The sequence below is a fragment of the Emydura macquarii genome, unplaced genomic scaffold, assembly GCF_026122565.2.
Source record: "Emydura macquarii macquarii isolate MOO-44397 ecotype Brisbane River unplaced genomic scaffold, CSIRO-AGI_Emac_v2 contig_2205, whole genome shotgun sequence".
Taxonomy (NCBI): Eukaryota; Metazoa; Chordata; order Testudines; family Chelidae; genus Emydura; species Emydura macquarii.
The window spans coordinates 3,362,179-3,384,083 of record NW_027132342.1 but is presented as its reverse complement, the minus strand read 5'-3'; the positions used below and the strand labels follow the sequence as shown (position 1 = coordinate 3,384,083).

The 21,905-nt window shown below is 40.6% G+C and overlaps 1 protein-coding gene across 3 annotated transcripts in view; it reads right to left on the bottom strand.

Annotated features, from left to right (window-relative positions):
* AEBP2 (AE binding protein 2) overlaps window positions 1-21,905 on the bottom strand; it is a 90,941-nt gene that overhangs the window by 26,198 nt on the left and 42,838 nt on the right. For 2 of the 3 annotated variants that reach the window (XM_067559177.1, XM_067559178.1), the window contains exon 5: window positions 10,959-11,083. In XM_067559177.1, coding sequence (XP_067415278.1) covers window positions 10,959-11,083 — 125 coding nt within the window. Of the gene's footprint in view, window positions 1-10,958; window positions 11,084-15,653; window positions 20,657-21,905 lie in introns of those variants that run through there. The other variant, XM_067559179.1, reaches the window with a different exon arrangement.

Genomic DNA, 21,905 nt, shown 5'->3' with positions numbered 1-21,905 from the left:
GCATGACAACAGACAGAAATTCAGACATGTTTGCAGTGCAATATAGCAGCAAAAAACAGCCATCACAATTTTGGAGTATTACATCATGAAATATGTGAGTAATAATCCCTTTCTATATAGCTGTAGAATACAGGGTTCAGTTCTCCATAGCATCTGAACTCTGTCAAGTGGGGTGACTGCAAGGAAACTGGGTCAGCCCTGGTATCAGAGCAGTCTTGAGACTATTCTAAATTATATCAATGGTGGATTAACATAGCAGAGCTCTTCCCCTGCTTTCTTCCCTAGCACACCTGCTGTTCCAACTGGAACATATACCGACTCCACTGGCTTTATGCCAATGAAGAGTTCCCATTCGTAAAGTTAATTCTTCACTTGGCATTTACTTCCAGAATCTGGCCCCTTTGTGCCACCTGAGCAGCAAAGAATGGCTGGATCTCACCAAAGAATTTGGCTTGTTGTATTGAGTACTGGATATAACACTACCAGAATGATACTGAAATTGGAGTTCTGAGACCGAGCAACAAAAACTGCTAAAGTCTGGTGAAAGTGACTTATGAAGAAAGATCAAGACAGCTAAATGTGTATTTAGGATAAGAGTTGATATGGGTGGGGGAACAACAAATCAATTCAAATTAAAGGAATATTTTTAAAAATTGCTTCCTCAGTGAATCATAGAATATTAGAGTTGGAAGGGACCTCAGGAGGTCATCTAGTCCAACCCCCTGCTCAAAGCAGGACTAACCTCAGCTATATCATCCCAGCCAGGGCTTAAAAACCTCTAAGGATGGAGATTCCACCACCTCCCTAGGTAACCCATTCCAGTGCTTCACCACCCTCCTAGTGAAAAACTTTATCCTAATGTCCAACCTAGACCTCCCGCCCTGCAACTTGAGACCGTTGCTCCTTGTTCTGTCATCTGCCACCACTGAGAACAACGTAGCTCCATCCTCCCTGGAACCCCCTTTCAGGTAGTTAAAGGCCGCTATCAAATCCCCCCTCATTCTTCTCTTTTGCAGACTAAACAAGCCCAGTTCCCTCAGCCTTTCCTCATAAGTCCTGTGCTCCAGCCCCCTAATCATTTTTGTTGCCCTCCGCTGGACTCTCTCCAACTTGTCCACATCCTTTTTGTAGTGGGGGGCCCAAAACTGGACACAATATTCTAAATGCGGCCTCACCAATGCCGAATAGAGGGGAATAATCACTTCCCGTGACCTGCTGGCAATGCCCCTCCTAATGCAGCCCAATATGCTATTAGCCTTCTTGACAACCAGGGCACACTGCTGACTCATATCCAGCTTTTTATCCACTGTTACCCCCAGGTCCTTTTCTGCAGAGCTGCTGCCCAGCTCGTCGGTCCCCAGTCTATAGCTGTGCATGGGATTCTTCCTTCCTAAGTGGAGGACTCTGCACTTATCTTTGTTGAACCTCATTAGATTTCTTTTGGCCCAATCCTCCAGTTTGTTTAGGTCACTCTATATCCTATCCCTACCTTCCAGGGTATCTACCACTCCCCCTAGCTTAGTGTCGTCCGCAAACTTGCTGAGGGTGCAATCTACCCCATCCTCCAGATCATTAATAAAGTTGAACAAAACCGGCCCCAGGACCGACCTCTGGGGAACTCCGCTTGTGACCGGTTGCCAGCTAGACATGGAGCCATTGATCACTACTCGTTGAGCCCTATGCTCTAGCCAGTTCTCTATCCATTTTATAGTCCATTCATCCAACCCATACTTCTTTAACTTGCTGATAAGAATACTGTGAGAGACAGTATCAAAAGCTTTGCTAAAGTCAAGGTATATCACATCCACCGCCTTCCCTACATCCACAGAGCCAGTCACCTCATCATAGAAAGCAATCAGGTTGGTCAGGCATGACTTTCCCTTGGTGAATCCGTGTTGACTGTTCCTGATCACCTTCCTCTCTTCCAAGTGCCTTAAAATGGATTCCTTAAGGACCTGCTCCATGATTTTTCCAGGGATTGAGGTGAGGCTGACCAGTCTGTAGTTCCCTGGATCCGCTTTCCTCCCTTTTTTGAAGATGGGCACAAGATTTGCTTTTTTCCAGTCCTCAGGGACCTCCCCCTGTTGCCACGAGCTTTCAAAGATAATAGCCAATGGCTCTGAAATCACCTCAGCCAACTCCCTCAGCACCCTCGGGTGCATTGCATCCGGCTCCATGGACTTGTGTATGTCTAAGCCTTCTAAATAGTCTTGGACCCGTTCCTTCAGCACTGTGGGATGTTCGCCTCCTTCCCATTCTGTGCCACCCAGTACAGCAGTCTGGGAGCTGATCTTGTCTGTGAAGACAGAGGCAAAAAAGGCATTGAGTACCTCAGCTTTCTCCACATCCTCCGTCACTAGGTTGCCTCCCTCATTCTCTAAGGGGCCTACACTTTCCCGAATCTTCCTCTTGTTGGCAACATGCCTGTAGAAACCCTTCTTGTTCCCCTTCACGTCCCTTGCTAGCTGCAACTCCAATTGTGCTTTGGCCTTCCTGATTTCATTCCTGCATGTTCGAGCAGTGTTTTTATAATCCTCCCTAGTCATCTGACCAAGCTTCCACTTCTTGTAAGCTTCTTTTTTGCGTTTAAGTTCGCCAACAACATCTTTGTTAAGCCAAGCTGGACGCCTACCATATTTGCTATTCTTTCTGCACATCGGGATGGTTTGCTCCTGTGCCCTCAATAAGGTCTCTTTAAAATACAGCCAGCTCTCTTGGATTCCTTTCCCCCTCATATTAGCCTCCCAGGGAATCTTGCCCATCAGTTCCCTGAGGGAGTCAAAGTCCACTTTTCTGAAGTCCATGGTCCGTATCCTGCTGTTCTCCTTTCTTCCTTTTGTCAGGATCCTAAACTCGACCATCTCATGGTCACTGCTGCCTAGGTTGCCACCCACTTCTACTTCCCCTACCAAATCTTCCCTGTTTGTGAGCAGCAGGTCAAGAGAAGCACGGCCCCTACTTGGTTGCTCCAGCACTTGCACCAGGAAATTGTCAGCGACACTCTCCAAAAACTTCCTGGATTGTTTGTGCTCTGCTGTATTGCTCTTCCAGCAGATGTCAGGGTGATTGAAGTCTCCCATGAGAATTAGGTCCTGTGAACTGGAAACTTTCCCCAGTTGAGTAAAGAAAGCCTCATCTACCTCATCCTCCTGGTCTGGTGGTCTGTAACAGACACCCACCACGACATCACGCTTATTGTTCTTGCTTCTAAGCTTAACCCAGAGACACTCAACTGACTTATCTCCAGTTTCATACTGGAGCTCAGAGCAGTCATAGTGCTCTCTTACATACAGTGCAACTCCTCCCCCTTTCGCCCCTGCCTGTCCTTCCTGAACAGTTTATACCCATCCATGACAGTGCTCCAATCATGAGAGTTATTCCACCAAGTCTCAGTTATTCCAATCATGTCGTAGTTTCTTGACTGTGCCAGGACTTCCAGTTCCTCCTGCTTGTTTCCCAGGCTTCTTGCATTTGTGTACAGGCACTTGAGATAAGTAGCCGACTGGCCTACTTTCACAGTATGAATCGGGAGGCCTCCCCTGCTGCACCCTCCTTCTTCTGCTTCCTTGTGGTGTCCCTCTTCCCCACTTACCTTCGGGCTTAGGTCTCCGTCCCCCGTCGAAGACGTTTAAAGCCCTCCTCACTAGGTTAGCCAGCCTGTCTGCGAAGATACTCTTCCCTGTTTTCGTTAGATGAATGCCATCTCTTCCTAGTAATCCTTCTTCCTGGAACAGCATTCCATGATCGAAGAATCCAAAGCCCTCTCTTCGACACCACCTGCGTAACCACGCATTTACTTCCACAATGCGACAGTCCCTACCTGGGCCTTTTCCCTGAACAGGGAGGATGGATGAGAACACCACTTGCGCTTCAAACTCCTTTATCTCTTTTCCCAGAGCCACATAGTCCGCAGTGATCCGCTCAAGATCATTCTTGGCAGTGTCATTGGTGCCCACGTGGAGAAGTAGGAAGGGGTAGTGGTCTGAGGACTTGATAAGTTTTGGCAGTCTCTCCGTCACATCTGTAATCCTAGCTCCAGGCAAGCAGCACACTTCTCTAGTTTCCCGGTCCGGACGGCAGATGAATGACTCCGTCCCCCTTAGGAGGGAGTCCCCGACCACCATCACCCTTCTCTTCCTCTTCGGAATGGTGGTCGTGGAACCCCTGTCCCTAGGAGAATGCATCCCTTGCCTTCTGATCAAACGGGTCTCCTTCTGATCCATTCCCTCTGAAGGGTCCTCCAAATCATTCTCCGCCGTAGTACTTGTGCAGAGAGGATGAAAACGATTCCTTACTTCTATCTGCATGGTGGGCACATGGGTTCTCTTTCTTCAGGAGGTCACATGCTGCCTATTTTCTTCCCCGTTCTTCAGTTTCGCCTGCCCGGTCTTTTCTGAATTTTCCTTACACTCTGCCTGTGCCTGATGGAGAAAGACATCGTTTTCTGTAATGCAACGCAGGGTTGATATTTGGGTCTCTACTCCTTTAACCTTCTCTTCCAATAAGGAAACCAGCCTGCACTTGGTACAAATGAAGTCATCTCTATCCTGTGGGAGGAAGACAAACATAGCACATCCAGTGCAGGTGACAACAACGGATCGCTCCCTCTCCGTATCTTTGCTCTGAGAGCCTCCTCAGATGCTCAATTTCCTGCTCAGCAACGTCTGAAAGGCAAAAACCTGCAGTGGGCTCTCTCCGCAGGCGAACTCCCAGGCAAACTCCCTCCTTCTCCTTCTGTTAGACGCCCCTCTGTTCGCCGCTCAGCTGGCTGCCTTTTATAAGGCTGGGGCAGTTGCCCCGCCCCTGCAATTACCCTTCAAAGCCCCGCCCCCGCAATTAACCCCACCTGGATCCAATCAATCACTCAAACAGACAAACCCCCAACTGCCAAAATCGTCCCTGTAACTGCACCAGTCACAAGCACACACCCACAGTCAGCTGTAACTTGCACCAGTCACACACCTGGTCTCTCAGATACTCCCCCCTCTAGCACAGCACACCCAACACAGCTCCCCCCTCTAGCACTCACCTGGGCTCCTCTCAGACAGATCCCAGGCAAACTCCCTCCTTCTCCTTCTCTTAGCCGCCCCTCTGTTCACCGCTCAGCTGGTTCGCAGCTGGCTGCCTTTTATAAGGCTGGGGCAGTTGCCCCGCCCCCACAATTAACCCCACCTGGATCCAATCAATCACAAATTTTATTGTATCAAAATAGAATGAACTTTGTCCTCTTGAGATTTTTAACCCCGATTTAGAGTCTCAAACTTTGATCTACAGCAAATTTAAAGGGCCACTGTAGCCCTAGAATTCCAAAATTAGGAATTATATTGACTTCTTAGGTAAACGGTATTCAATTTTATTTTCCAAGTTTGTAACATATAAAAAAGGATTGAGTTCAACACATAGCTTTGTAAATTTAGCTTAAAATTAAATAGCAAATTAAATATTGTTTGCATTTTATTATAAAACCCTGTATCTATCATCATTGTAATATTAAAGGGACACTCCTGAGAATAATTAAAGCCACTGTATGAACATTTGAACTTCTAAAATTATCCTGTCTTTACTCCAGGTACATGAAGAGTTATTTTGTGTGTGTGTGTATATATATATATATATATATTTTTTTTTTAAAACAAACAATATCATCAGTTAGTTTCCAGACAAGAAAATCTAAAACCATCAAACAAGATTCCCCACACTGGTCAGGTTGGGTTCACTGGTAAAACATGCAGAATTCCCTAACAGTCAACCTTATGTCCTGGGGACGAGGGTAACTACCAGACACAAGGACTTTATATGGAGAAAGACTTATGCCTCCTATATATCCTCAAATAAATATAGCTAAGGATGTGAGATTTCCTGCTGATTTCAGATTGCTGTCTTAAAACCCAAGGAGAGAAAACTTCTAAAATGTGATGGTTTAGAAGTTCAAACTTTGATCAGCAGTAACTTTAAATTGCCAGAGTCACCCTGGAAATACTGCACCTCCAAACTTACATTATAAAATAATTTCCTTTCAATTTCTCTCAAATATGTAATTTCTAAGAGGTACTGAATTCAATCCATAAGGGGCTTGTATTTACAGATCAACGCCAACACCTTGTATGCACACTGGAAGAAAGCATATGTTGATGTACCCTGCAAGACGCATTTCTAAGAAAGGAGGCTGAAGTTTTTGAAGGGTTTCCAAGTGCTGCCACACCTAGACAGCACTGTAGTAACAGAAGAAGAAAAGAGCATGGATAACTCACAAGAGTTATAACCAAAAGGAATAATCGCTACCTCCTTGACAAATGCAAATGGAATACATTATGTTTGGTTATTAACATTTTGAACATGAAGTAGCAGATAAGGGATTAGAAAAATACTCGAGTTGCAAATGTGATCAACAAAATGTAGGCTTGTACCACCATTATCTTTTCTCAGTTTCTTTCCGTAGCATACCAACATTATCTTTACCTTATTAAGATTAAGATTTTGCAAGACAGCTCTCTATGTCCTCTTAGTGAGTGCTCAGAGAGCCAATAAAATACACTGTCAAGTTCTGACAAAACGGGGCAATAATGAGCAAAATTATCAGCATCAAGCAATCATCACTTGAGCAAAACTTTCTCTCTCTCATCTACAAAAGCTGGTCCAATAAAAGATATTACTTTGTCCACTTTCTCTAAGAAAGAACCACACTGATTTGAAAATTGTTTGATATTAGATGCTGCCAGAGGATAAATGTTTACAAACATACAAAACTATATGATGGCATATGTTAGGGGACAAAGAGCAAAAAGAACACATGCCACTGGGTGCACAGACACATAGAGACTTGGACTCCTGGACAGAAGCTCCATACAGACAACTCACTCAGAACTTTAGGAGGGTTGAATTTGAAGGATCAGCAGCTAACTCCTGGGAAAAGAAAGGCTAGTCAGTTTGCTCCTGTGGGGAAAAGCAGCACAGATGGGCTCTTATAAACTGAGGCTCTCCCTAGTGCAGTATGAAGTAGGAAGATTAGTGAATATTGTTGTTTTGTTTGTATTATGTTTACTCTTGTTAAATAACAGTTTTGTCAAACTCAGGGATTGCAGGTGTAGTCAATCACTGAGGTTTGAAGAGATCTGCAGGGCCCTCAAAGAAAGAGTTAAGGAAAGCAGCCAGCATCCCTCAATATTTACATGCAAGTTCCTAAGATGTATCAAGATTAGAGGGGTAAAAAGGATATACTGGTGACCCACTGGAGCTGAGTAAGATGTGCACTGAGGAAGAGGAAAGTTGTGACAGAATCTAACAATTTATTTAAAGTGGAAGGCTTTAAGGAACAGACTCAAGGTCAGGTTGCTGGTTATTTTATAATGTATATGTTACATTACAACCATTATAGGTTAGTACATAGTTAGAACATGCAGTTAGGTTATGAAAGGTATATTTTATGGGTTTTCCCTAGATAGAAATACTAAAATCCAATTCACCCTTTAAAATCTTTTTTCTTGTAACTTGTATCATCAGCTTCTCCTACCCTTACAGAACACAGATTACTCAGTATCTTAAAAAGAGAGCTGAATAACTAACTAGCTTGATAGGGATGGCAGATTCTCTACTCACACTTTAGGTAAGAACACTTTTACTAAAAAGAAAATGGTTCATTGCTTCTCTTTTTAGAGTTCTTTTCATTTTTGTTCCCTAAATTTGCACACCAAACTGACCAGAACCCTTTCCCTGAAAGACAGAAACCTTTAAAATCTTGAAAAGTTAAAAAAGATTACCTGAATAGTTACAGAACCTATTCATCTATCAGAAATAGTGCTGCACTAGTATTTACTAATTCTGATTCTCCTGTAGATCTAATTTGGAGGGGGCCAGAGTCACAAGTAATGCTGGTTTCCATTGTGAAATCCAGTAACACATGTACAGTCAGGACGGTGAAAACTAGCCACTGTAAACTGAATTACTGTGTATCTACTTTCACAGTACTGATCATCTGAAAGTCTTTCTAGTTAGGAAACAGGAAAGATAATTATTGATAAACAGTAATCTGCTGACCTCTTCTGGAGAGCAGAAAAACCTCACCTTCAAAAAAATTTGGCAACTTAACTTCCTGCATTTCATAACGATTACATTATTGATTTAACAAACATATTTGGAATGGTCTGTAATAAGTGGAACCGGTAAGGCACAGAACCCTGAAATAATCCCAGAAAGAGAGAGTCATTTTTATACTTGCCTGCAGTGAAAATAAAAAAAAAACCCAAAGAGATGGGAAAATTTATATTAACTTTCAAAACAGTATGGTTTTCCACAATTGGTGATATTCAAAGGAAAAGCTTCACAAAGCTGAAGTTGAAAAGTCTATTGAAAGCCGGAAATCTCTCCAGGGAGAGAAGTGGGGCACCCTTCAAATATTCCAAGGGCAAGTAATCCTATCAATTTCAAAGCTAATCATAAATGGAAAAAGCATCAGCTTGAAAATACAACAGCTGAGGCAGACTAACTGTAAATTGCTGTTTGAACAGAGATTAGAATCTGTCATTTACAGGTAAACAAAATGTGATGTCTGATATTTTCCACTAGGCTCAATTAAGAAGAGACTCCAACTGCCAACATAACAAAGATGACAATAAGGGTACATCTTCTCTGATGGCAGCAGATTTGCCGCCGTCAGATCGATCTATCCGGATCGATTGAGTGGTCAGTGAAGACCCGCTCAATCGATCTGAAAGTCGACAGGTTAAAACCAGCCCCTCAAGAGGCACAGTGCAGTGAGACGCCACGTAGAAGAGCAGTTACGAAGTCGACGGGAGTTACACAAGCTACTCTGTATAGCTTGTGTAACTCCCATGGACTGCCGCCGAATTAGAAGGTAAGTGTAGACCAGGCCTCAGTAAACCAATTTGCGTTTAGACAAGAAAAGAAAATGGCAAGAATAACTAGATGCTTGCATGTTCACAAAATAAGCAGGAACTACTATAGCCATATATCATAGATAAGAAGTTAGGCAAAGTTTTATCACAAAAATCTTGCTAAAGAGTTCAGTTTTGATAAAGTTAAATCACCAAGAACCTTGAAGTAATCTGTATGAGCTTTTAAATAGTGATATTCAAAGCAAACTCTCTCATATTTGCCAAGAATTCATTATGTACTACACAAAAACTTTAGTCTTATTAATGAAATAGTACCCTAGCTTTCTAAATTATTCTGCTTACAGAGGAAGAGGCTCAAAAGTGTACACAAGTGCCTTCCGTAAGGGGTGAGACATCATATATATGACCATAATTCCCAGATTTTTCACCCTAGAAAAGACTTCGCATCTTCTCCCAATGCAAAGACATCCATCATATAAAATACTGCATTGTGCCGACTCTATTCTGTTCCACCTAATTTCCAGGAACCAAGTTCACTTTCTTTTGAATTTTTTCTTCCTTTGATGTAAATGGCTCTCAGACTACAATTCCCACCCACCTTTGAAGATGGTCTGTATGTGTAGGCTGTAGCTGTGGCACTGTTTGCCAAATTGCATGTGACAAATTTGGAATTCTGTGTTGATGAGAAGTAGGTTAATATCAAAGGCTAATATCAATAAGCTGACTATGACCTTAGTACCTAAATAAGTAATGGCCTTGAGATCTAGTCAATGCCGCTCCTACCCACCATCTCATGAGTGGTGGACATGAAGAAGAGAAGGAAGCCCCCTCCTCCAAAAGGTCAGTTTGTATGTGGGAATAAGGGAAGAGGGAGAGAGGAGGGAGCCATTAGGCTCCAACCAACTCCACAAAACTGTATTTTGGACCCCACTGATTTTAGAGCACAATCTTTGACCTAGTCACACTTCCCTACCGTAGTTGCCAAAGCTGGACTTCCACACACTTGCTGAGAGTTTGGCCAGATAGAATTTTTTGGAATAAGAAATTTTTTTTTCCCTCCAGCTAAGACTGACAAACTGTGGGGATTTTTGCTTTCCTCACAGCATCCTGAATGCCTGGTTAGGTAGAAAAACGTGACAGAATAACAACTTTATATGGTGATATATGGAGCAACTGTGGTCTCTACTTACAGCTTGTGTCCAGTGTGAGTAAAAAGACTTATGGGTTCACCACCTGGGGTAAAACTCCTAAGTCAGTAGGCTTGTTTCCTGTGGAGAATGGGATGGAATGGAAGTCTTAAACTTAATGCACCCTTCTCCTGGGTTGTATTCAACAGTTTGGCTGAGTCCTGTGCTTGGTTATGGAGGGTTAGGCCAGGGGTAGACCAACCCTCCTTTCTGGCAGTTGCATGTCTTAAAATTAGTTAACCCTGCACTGGTCCCAATTAAATGCCCGCTAGTTTAGAGGAGGGCAATTCTCTTCACTCCCAACAGTTTTGTTAAAGTTAACAAGGTTGTGGCTTGTTGCTTAAAATTCATCATTATGTCTGTGTCTTCATTCTCTTGCATATCCAAATCATCTGACCTAGAAAGGAAAATTGGGGTGCGACACTCTTTGAAATTCTGATCCCTGCATTTCATCACTAATGGAAAACTATCAAACAATTTCCTGAAGTGAACCATACTGATCTCTGCATTACAGTATATATTAATAGCAGTCTTGTCCATTTACATATTCTTAGTATGAAATCTAAAATACAATACTAAAAATATTGCAGGGAGAAGGGACTAACTTCCCTGGCTCCAGTAATTTATTAGTGTTTTGGTTGTATGCTGATGGGAACTGGACAACAGATATTGCCCAAGTCTCTCAAACCTAGGGCACAGAACTGAGATTACTGGAAATAACTGCCAACATACCTTAATAGTTAAATTCCTTGACTTCCTTATTTTTAATAAGCTAAAATTCTATATTAATATTTTGCATATGGAATATCATCAACGACAAGTTCTTCACTCAGGTGAAAATTAGAATAATATCACTATCCTTTTTACACTTTCAGATACACAAATGCAAATATGAAGTAGGAAACAACAAAATACTTACAGTACTATGAAATACAACACTGTGGCCTTTCCCTAAACTTTCTATGTGAGCTGAGAGGTTGAAGCAGATGGCTCGATGTCGAATGGCATCCAGTGTTTGTGCATCAAAGAAATCATGTGGTCTTGCTAAAAGAAAAAATCCTTATGGTTAAACTCCAAAATGTTGCAACAATTCAAATACTTGCAAGTACTTTATATTTATACCAAAGAGCTGTGAAATGTCATTAACAAGTCAATTACTCATTCTGGGCAGTGAACATGGTATCTTGTCAATATGATCTAAAAATTAATTAGACCAAAAAAAGGGACCGACTCATAAAATTGGCTATCACCTGCCTTTCACGTTTGCTCAAAAACATTTATTTTTAAAACTTTCACTTTGAAGTCCCAGCACAGCATCAAAATGTGCACTAAACCCCACGGTATATTGTTTTGCTGGTGAACACTATTCTTTTTTAACCTTCAGTATTAAGAATAAGGATTTCATGATGAATTTATTGAAGAATACAGCTTCCCAGAAGTACTGCACTCTTCTAAAAAATGGAGTTCTTCTGATCTATTTTCCATTTGAGCAACTCCTTTGTAATAACTAGGAATCCAATTGAACGGCAAAAGGAATACTGGAATGCTTCCTAGCACTGCAATGAATATACTTGCAAACCTAATTCTCCAAAGCACCCTAAAGTTCTGTCACATTAGTTTCACTACTGCGCTGTGACTTAATTCAAAGTAGTATTTAAAAAGGGAACTCCTCATACTTCTAACATACTAAAATAGCAATGATAGACAAACTGCATGGTACTCCATAAAACCCAAGTAGAAGCCAGGAGACTCCAGGAAGTGGAATCCCAAAAGAGGCCTAATTAAATTACAACTAAAATATATCCACTGTTACTCCAGTGGTTTCAAAGAGAGACTGACTGTGCTATTCTTCTTGGAGAGTTATTTCGGTCAATCTTTTTTAGGGCTGCAGAGGAACATACATCAGGCTTAAATAGCACTTCAACTTTACTGCTAAGGTAAAAAAAAAGCAGTAAATGACAAGAAATTCTGATGCTCAAACCAGAAGGTTCATCTGTGGATCATCATGTCTAAGAGTGGACTGAGGCGTACGTGTTTTTTTAAAAATCCACATATTTATCACATGCTTTTAAATCAAAAGCAAAAAGGATACTGGCTATCAACTACATTCTTGTTTTTTGAGAGGCCAGTTTTAAGCTCTTGTATTATCCTACCCTCTATGAATACATTGAGCAATACTTCATTTTCTATTGCTTAATAAAAAAAAAAAAATTGTTGATATTAAAACAAAAATGAACACTTGCCAATTGTGCTCCAACCATTCCATCAGACCTTACATTTTAACTTACAGTTTTAGGTGAAGTGGTATTACATCCTTCTGGTACTGTACAGTCATTGGTTGGTGAGCTGTAAGTTGGTGAACCAATAGAACTGATTTGTCTCAGGTACTAAAGACATTGTTTGTTTTTGGGCTAAAGATGGACCTTACTGGCAAACACTTCAAGAACGAAAAGTAAAAAGCTGCTATAGTGTGTGATTTGGAGGTTAAAGGAAATTTGTCAGATCTACACTATTTTTAAGAAAAGTAGAAAATTCCATCTAGTTAAAAGGTAACTGCAATTAAAAACAAATATTCTCATCTCTCTTAAAAATACTTTAGGCTGAAAATTTAATGACTATACCTTGTATACATGAATATCATATTAAAGTACATAATGTTAAGTTTTGCTGTACTGGTGACAATTTTAAAAAATAATCCTTTAATTTCACATGACAGACTTTAACAGTTTAACCCTGCATTTAATTAATCTTCCATCACTACTGAAAGTGAAAGTAAAGGTTAGCTCATAAGAAAAGCAAATATTACATCATGGGCTGTATCACCATACAAATCGAAAATTATCCAAGTTTTTAAATAACTTCTACCTTTTTCCCCCCAAAAAAAAGATCAGCTATCAAATATTTAAGAACAATTCTTGAAATTCTATTGGAAAAAACTATTTGCTACTCTCTTGAGTCCAATTACTGCTTAGGCATTGGTCTGCACATAACGTTCTGGCCTTAATCTCTCAGAAATCAATACTGCAAATTGGGCAATCATCTCAGTTGTAAATGCTCTCCTACTGTAATCAGATAACCTAAAATTGTATGTCTGGCCACAGGAGGCTACTGAAGCTACCGTTTCTTATACTGAGACTTTATTCTGTCAAGTTGTAATGGATGCAAAATGTACCTTTGTTTTAGCACAAAGCCAAGGCCTTGTACTCCAAGTAGCCTTAATACTAATTTTCCCTGTTCATAATACAACGTAAAGACATTTTTGTACGAATAAAACATGTACAGTAATACACTAAGGCAAGTGTGGTATTTGTATTAGCGTTATGAAGGCCTAATTTAGCATGATACATGAAGCTTCCACAACTTGCAGGGATTCTCAACCTTCTTCCACCCATACCACCCACCTTCTTTCTTCTATGATCCAATATCTTGGATCTATTATTCAAATGATCCAAATGTTATCATATATATATATTCGTAAAGGTCATTGTGCCATATGGCACTACTATTCAACAGATAAAAATAATAATTTCACCACATTAAAAAAATTAAGTTATAATTCAGTACTTGACAAATCCACTCATCAGTGGTGAGTAAGACTTTCTCTGGTGAATTGGGGGAGAGGGGGACGGAGGGGGAGGCTTAACAGTCTACAGAATCTAAGCTTTCATTCTTAAAAAGTTAAATTTTGACCTTTTGAGTTACAAAGACACCTTTTCCAATTGTGACTGACACATAAACCAATGCAGTTACTTTCCTGAATCTGCCAGTAGCATGAAACAAGGGTTGCAAGCTACATTTAAACCTAAATCCTGGTGCCAGTGCATACCCTGAGCAACCACCTTCTGTTTTAGGAATTTCCTCCAAGGCCTGGACAGCACCCTCTACTCCATAAAGCATCTCTATAGTAATTGAGTGACTCCACAGCAGCTTCATTTGGATCCAGGGAAAGAAGAAACTGCAATGGTACAATCTTTTCTACTTTGTATTAAAATGTTTTGTACGTCTCTAAGACTAGGTTTCTCCAAATCAGTTAGCCACTCAGCATCCAGGCCTTGAGCTGTAAGGATGCCAGGTCTGGATGAAAACTCATCGAACTCTCCTGAGAAATCATGTTCACAGAAATGGACAACATTTTTGGAAGATGTCTGGAAGTTTCAACCAATCTTTGTATCAGCACCATCTGGGCCTTGCTGGTGCAAATAAAATCAATTCAGCAAAGGGCTGGTCAGGAATAATTTGACAAAACATTTTTTCTATTAGAAAATGTGGATTTGTCAAAACAAATTATTTGCAGGAAAAGCCTGGTTTCAATTAATTTTTCTATCTTTTCCCAATCTGAAGTTGCCAAAATGTTTTGTTGCAACATTTTCTAAACAAAAAATTCCAAACATCATGTTGAGCAAATTCAAAATTTAAGCTAATTACAAACAAAAATGATATTTCTCTGATTTTTTTGTAACAAACCATTTTTCTATTTTTTTTTTATTTCTGGCTCATGAAAACTTTTGACATTGACTTTTTGTCCTGTTTCAAGATGGGAATTTATTTATTTTTAAATCTAAAAAATTATCATGGGACGGGAAAATTGTTTCTAATCAAGCTCTATTACCCAAGTGTCATGTTGGATTTTTCTCAAAAGCCTTATAAAAAAAGTTCCATGGTATGAAGAACGTATCTGCCTGGGATCCTGGGTTCTGACCCACTCAAACAGTAGATTTTACATGGTGCTCTTTTCTGTGGCGAATAAGACCATGTCTGGCTGATCCCAGTACTAGAATATTTTTTAAATGATGGAATCCTTTTATTGATCATCTGTTCAGACCATCTGCTAACATATTCTGTAATCCTGGCAGATGTAGAACAATGGTTGTAACGGTATTCAGTGTACCAGTTTCACAGTCAAACAGCTTCTCCCTGTCTGTTTACATAAACCATTGTCTGATACTGACTGTCATGAATTGTCTTGCTTTGAAAGAAAGGATCATATGTGTCAAGCGGACCACTCCTAGTTCTAATATGTGAATGTACAAGTGAATCTGCTGATGTGACCATAGATCTGTGATGGAACAGATGAGCTCCCCATTCCAAACTGGAAGCATCTATTATTACTAATATCTTTGTGGGCAGAAGCAGAGAAAATGGAATGCCACTGCAAACTTGATCTGTGTTCTTCCACTAATTTAACGATAATAGCACTTCTTGTGGAATCTGAACTGCTACGTCCATGAGAAGTCTGCTTGGGTGATAAGTGGACTTGAACTAGCCTTGCAAACAACAAAGGCGTTATGTGGGATACCAAGTCACAAATTACCACGATGCCACGAGGCTCAACGTTCTTAGATCAGACCTTATAGTCATCTGTTCATTTGTCTGTAACTGATTTATGAGGTCTGACATATGTCAAACCTGTTTTGGGTTAAGTATGTTTTCACTGCTGTTGGATCTAGAAGTGCTTCTATAAATTCTGGGTTTTGAGTTGGCAACTAAAGAGGATTTCTTTTTGTTGATCTTGAGTCCCAGAGTGGTGACAAAGAATGTGATGTATGGTATCGGACTTGTTGAGCATAGTTTCCCTATGCTTTGGACATTGGGTATTATAGTTCTATTCATAACTAGTCTTCTTAAATGTGCTGCTACTGTGATAGACAAAGACTCTTGGGGCTAGTGACAGACAAAGCCAGTGCTCTGCAGTGTGATGTCGTAACTACAAATCCTAAGCATTTCTTCTGCGCTGGATGGATCAATATATGGAAATGTATGCCCTGGAAGTCAAGAGGATAACTGTAGGGATAACTGACGCCAAGGTCACCAATACTGAACTCAAACCAACAAATGAAAGTCCTGAGTTCTTGCAAGTGTGGAACATGCCACCACGCTCCTCTCTTCTTAGGAAGTAAGGTAATAGGAATAAAAATCCTTTCCTCTGAATAGAAGATGAACCCCTTCTGTTGCTCCCAATGTAAGAAGGGGCTCCACCTCTTGATTCAACAGTCTCTGGTGACAAGAGTCCTTAAAAAATGGGTGAGGTGAAGGGAGGTAGAAGTGCTTGAAACCGAGTTGAGAAACCTGTTTCAATTTCTAGGACCTACTGAACTGTGGTAGCATTGTTCCAAGCTTCTTGAAAATAAAATTAACTGCTTTCCAAATGGGAATAGAGATGTTTTAAGGTATGTCTACATTACACACCCCTTTTGGCAATGTGAACAGAACATACACTACATGTCCCCCTAACACAGGTAGAAATAACTAACTGTGTGGACAGTGAAGCACTGCTTAGGTGAGTAGAGTACAGACAAGACTGTAGGTAAGTACTCTCTACTCATCCAAATAGTACCTCCCCATCTACAGTGCCTTGGTATGACTGACAAAAGGAAGCAGGAGCTTGTCTTGAATAAGGTTTGTATCTCAACTGCTCTTCCTGGGCAGAAAGGTAAATGCCTAAGATCTGAGCACAACCCTAGAACCGTTCAATGAAAGTAGTCAATTATCAGTTTTAGTGCTGAAATTTAATCATCAAAAAGAAAGTCTTCTATCGCATTCTGAACTTCTCTGAGAATCTCAGAAGATTGTAGCCATGACAAACCTCATAGGTATGGCTGTTGCCACTGACTTAGCTGCAGTATCTGAAGCATTTATTGCTGCTTGTAAAGAGGTACACGCAATAAGTTGTCCTTCTGAATTTAAATATTTTAATCCTTTTTTTTGGAATCTTGTGGTACATTAGCAAGGAAGTCAGAGACTTTGTGCCCACTTTCATATTTAGAATATCTAATTATCAGGCTCTTCTTTCTAAACTGAAGACTAGCACCTAAATAACTTTTTCTGCCAAATAGAGAGGTGTTTTAGCTCCTTCTCTTTTAGTGTAGATTTTGAACGCAATCTTATCTTTTCCTAAGCTGAAGCAACCACCAGTGAACCAGGTGTTGGATGCATGCAGAAATACTAAAAGCTCAAAGAATGGACTTGAGTATATTGTATCGACTCTTTTAGAAGTTGGTGGAATAAAGGCTGGTGTATGATGACCTTCATTCACAGGCACAGCCAAGCTTCAGGCAAAGAGGAGTGCAGTATGTCCAAAAAATGTTGTGTGCCTTTTCTTGCACTACTTCTATTGGTATTTCCAGCACCTCTGCCACCAATGAAGAAGATTCAGAAAAGCCCTATAGACAACAGGGGGAGAAGCAGAAGATACGGCAGCTTCACTTGGTGATGAAGATATGATTGCAGGAGCAACTTCAGAAGATTAGTGCTGCTCCTCTTCATAAACCGGTTAATTCTTAAGTTCTATACGGGAGAGCTGGGAAGATGGTTGCTATTGTACCCTACTGGATCCCTCTCGGGAGGGTGATCTGGCTTTGAATGGAAAAGAGGAGTAGAGCCTCCTGATATGACATGCTCAGGGGCACCCAATATGGCCAGGAATGAGAACCATAAGGATAATAAGTGGGTGGCCTGAGTGAGGGATAGCAAGAAGTGGGTCCCCTCCCTACATTCCATGTGCCTACTATGACTCCTAGCCCTGGAATTCGCATCTGAAAAGTAGAAGTCATGCAACTGTGGCCTAGATGAGTATGTGGTGACTCCCAACCACAACGATCCAAGAGAGGGAAGTAGTACAAGTCCTCCATATGAAGTGGAAGAGCAGACCGAGCAGAATTCTGAGGGCTTAAGGAAAAGGAGATTCTTTACTAATGCCAAAGATGGTCCTGGTACCATAGCAGTCAGTATTGAAGCAGACATTTCTACTATGGAAGACAATAAAGGTGACTCTGGTGGTGCTGATAAAGTTAAATCCCCCATTACATAAACTGTGGTACTGACAACAACATATTAAAAGTTGTCAGCACTACAGTAGACAGTGCTGACAAGGTTGGTACTACAGACTCTACTGAAAGCAGTTAGAGATGGGTTCTTAAATGGTACCAGAGCACAAGTATTGAGGTCTCTGGGTGCCTCAGGAACCTAAGTCTGGCCTCAAGCTACCCTTATCTGAAAAGAAAAACAAGACTTTTCCCTCTTTCTTTTGCTGCATCCCTAGAACAGTAACTCATGTCTGTACTCCTTAAGGGAGTGGTACTGTGTCTCTCCCATCAAAAAAAAAAAACCTCCTGTGGAAGACATGACAGCTGGAATAACCTAGGAATGCTTCAGTGAAGAAGCAGGAGCCTCAAAACTTAAAGAGCCCACCGAGGTACTTTCAGAAGAGGACTGCTCAAAGCCAGAAGACTCTTGTCTGCTCTTATCCAAACAGGGTCTCATTGATTTACCTAAAAGAATAATGTTTAAGCATGTGATGGTCTTTACCCCTGTATTGCTATTATAACAACCTTGGTACAAAGTATGCCTTGTGAGGTTTCATTTGAAAACCCTTACTCTCTGGTCAATGTTGTCCTGGCAAAATATGTGTTACAACATTGTATAGGCAAGCTGATACCTCATTCAGATATAAACAAGGTCAAATGGGCCATCACCTACTTAAATGGCCATTCATTGGCAGGAAAAAGGATATGAGAGAGAGTCTTTTTTTTTTTTTTTTTTTTTTTTTTGCTAAAATATAAACAGCATAGAGTTCCTGACAATGGGAGATTGCCTGGTGCCCTGCTCCTAGCTGGAGAAGCTCTCAAAGGAGAGAGGATTATAAAAGGAAAGAATTCCTCCCTTTTCTCTGCCCACAGCATTCATGACACCTGAAGAACAAAGAAAGCAGCAATGAACTGCGTGGGGGGTCCTGACTGAAATAAGTTCAGCCTGTAGGACTGCTGAAACATAGTGAGAGAGACTTTGCTTTGAATTTACTTTAGTTGGTCAATCAAGACATTAGTTATGTTTTACTCTTATTTTTCTTGTAACCAATTCTGACTTCCATGCCTAAATTACTTTTATTTAATTGTTTTACCTTAACCAGTGTGTTTGAAGTGTTTGGGAAACTCCATTTGGTAGAACAGGATTTGTGCATATCATTTTCTATTAATAAAATTACAAACTTTATATGACCTCGTATTGTCCAGGAGAAAGCTATACATTTCTGGGGAAGTCTGGGATTGGGAGAATGCTGGTGACACCCTGCAGTGTGGTTCAAGAGTGGCTGGCTGCAGAACTCATACAATATAGCTCGGAGTGATTAACATGCTGGGGGCTGGGTGAGAGCAGACCAGGAATGGTAGCTATAGCAGCAAAGCAATGTAAAGGGCACCCCAGGTAAGAGGGCTGAGATGACATAGCTGTTCATCAGTCTAGACTGTAGCCTGAGTATGTTACATATGCAACCCAGGCTATTAGGATTCATCTAGGGAACAAGTGAAGAACACAGCATTTCTCAGTGATATGTCCCTCAGTGAAAAAAAGGAAATTTTTTAATGTTAATCTCTGAGAAGTATAGCTGTGCCACTAAAACAGGAGTATTTAAAGCCAGGAGATTTTTGGTCAGCCATGAAACTGACTGACTATCTGGTATTGGGTAAACAAATAGCTAGAAATAGTTAACCCAAACTAAAACCTTTAAAAAAAAAAAAAAAAACAAAAACACCACACTATCCTAATTACTAAACTACATTGAGGCCTTGTCTACACTGTGGGGAAATGCATACTATGGGGGGGTGTTTTCTACAGGGAAGTAATGTGTTTCACATTAGTTGGTCCATATAGTCCCTGCTGATGAGCACTAAAGATTTGTTTGTGTGCTTTATGGCTTGTCTACACTTGAAACACTACAGTACTATAGACACTACCTACGCCAATGGGAGGGTTTCTCCCGTTGGCAGAGGCAAATTCACTTCCCCAATAGATGGTAGTTAGATCAAGGGAAGAATTCTTCCATTGACACAGTGTTGCTACACCAGGGGTTAGGTCAGTTTACCTACGCTGCTCAGGAGGGTGGATTTTTCACTTCCCTGAGCCATGGAACTGGGTCAGCCTAACTTCGTAGTGTAGACCAGGCCTTTACAAATTACTGTTTCAAACAGAACTATGTTAAGGCACGTCAGCATGGACTACCCGGAACAATCAATGCACAACATGTTAGTGTGCTTTATAAATCACACCCCTATAGAATTCATTATGCCTCTGTTTAGACAAGTCCTATGAAGATAACTACATACAAAAATTCTGGTTTAAGGACCACAAGTGCAAGAGTAAGGGAAACTGCTTTGTGTCAAGGGCGATAAGAAGGAACTGAGGGATGGTTGGTTCTGCTCTACCCTTTATGCCTTCAAAGGAACAGGGGGCTCTCCCTAGTACAGGCATGGCCCCAATGGGCACTTCTGACCCAAAGATTCCAACTGAGTGCATGGGGCGCAGTCACACCAAGAGTGGAATACATATACACAGGTAACTGAAGAAGCTTAGATTCTGTAGCAAATATGAAGACACCCCAAAAAAACCCAACATTGTGACCCACTTTAGGTTCATGGTGCAAAGTTGAGAACCACTTTCTATTAAGTTTGGATGGATGCCTCCAAATGTGTTAGGAACAGAGAATCTGTCTGAGGCTACACAGAACAGAATTCAGTAGCAGAGATGTTATGACTGTGAGCATAAGCTGTCAATTTTGATAGCACTTATAGTAACAAGATCAGCAAGTCTCCATCTGACTGCTTATGTAATCAGCTAGGAAGACGTCTACAGCAAGAGAAAGAAAGACAAAAATCACATTGTCAAAAAAAATACTGGATTCAACTTCATACGATATCTAATCTTTCATTACCAATTATTTTTAAACTCATATATGCCTGTAACAAGCAACTGAAAAAACACACAGTGTTTATGGACAGGAAGACAAAAATAAGAACTAATTTAAGGCCAGCAAAATGTCAACATGGAGAATAAACTAACAGCATAAACTGTTCATATTCTAGTAAGTTAAAAAAAGATCTTACTTTTATCATCTAAACATTCATAGTAACCTACTTTGTGTTAATATCATCCAGAGATGGTAAGCAGAGAATCTGATCTGCTTACCTTGAATTTTATAGATGTACATACGAGGATATTTTGAGTATAATCATGTATAAGAATCAATAGTTAGTATTTTCCATTAGATACTTTTACTTCTAGATAACAAAAACAACTGCCAGAGTTATAAACTGCAACCAGGTGGACAGAATTCCCTCCTCAAAGTAGCAGGAAGTAAGTAATTTCTTCAGTTAATGATAAAGGAAGGTTGAGGGGAAAGGTGACCGAAATATTAGGAATTTATTTTTTCTGGATGACTTTAGAAGACTAAGTTATGATATTTCAGAACTTGTTTGATCAGTAATTTATTTTAACCTGAGCTACTCAGCACCTCTGAAAATTAAGTCACTTATTCAAGTACTTACATACAGATCAGGGCTATATCTACACTATAGACACTACAGCAGCATGATTACAGCATTGCAACTGCTGTAGTGTAGGCACTTTTTACAGCGATGAAAGTGGTTTTTCCTTTGACGAAGATAATCCATAAGCAGCAGTAGCTAGTTTGATGGAAAAATTCTTCCATTTATCTACACTGGAGGTTAGGTCAGCATAACTATGGTGCTCATCAATGTAAAAAAAAAATCTACACCCTGGAGTGCCGTAGCTATATCTACCTAACTTTTAAGTGAGACCATATCTTAAATTAGTGATACTCAGACTGAAGCTCAGGAGCTGCAAGTGGCTCTTTAATGTGTCTCCCATGGCTCTTTGAAGCACATGACATTAAAACGTTGATTTAATTATTAACCAATCAGGATGCTTTTTACTATGTTATTAACCAATTGTAGAATATTGGTCAATCATTTTGCTGTGAGAGAAACACACACACACACACACACACACACACCCACCCACCCCTTGTCTGTTTCTTCAAAAGTAGTGTGCCTAAAGTTAGGCACCTAAGGCAGTG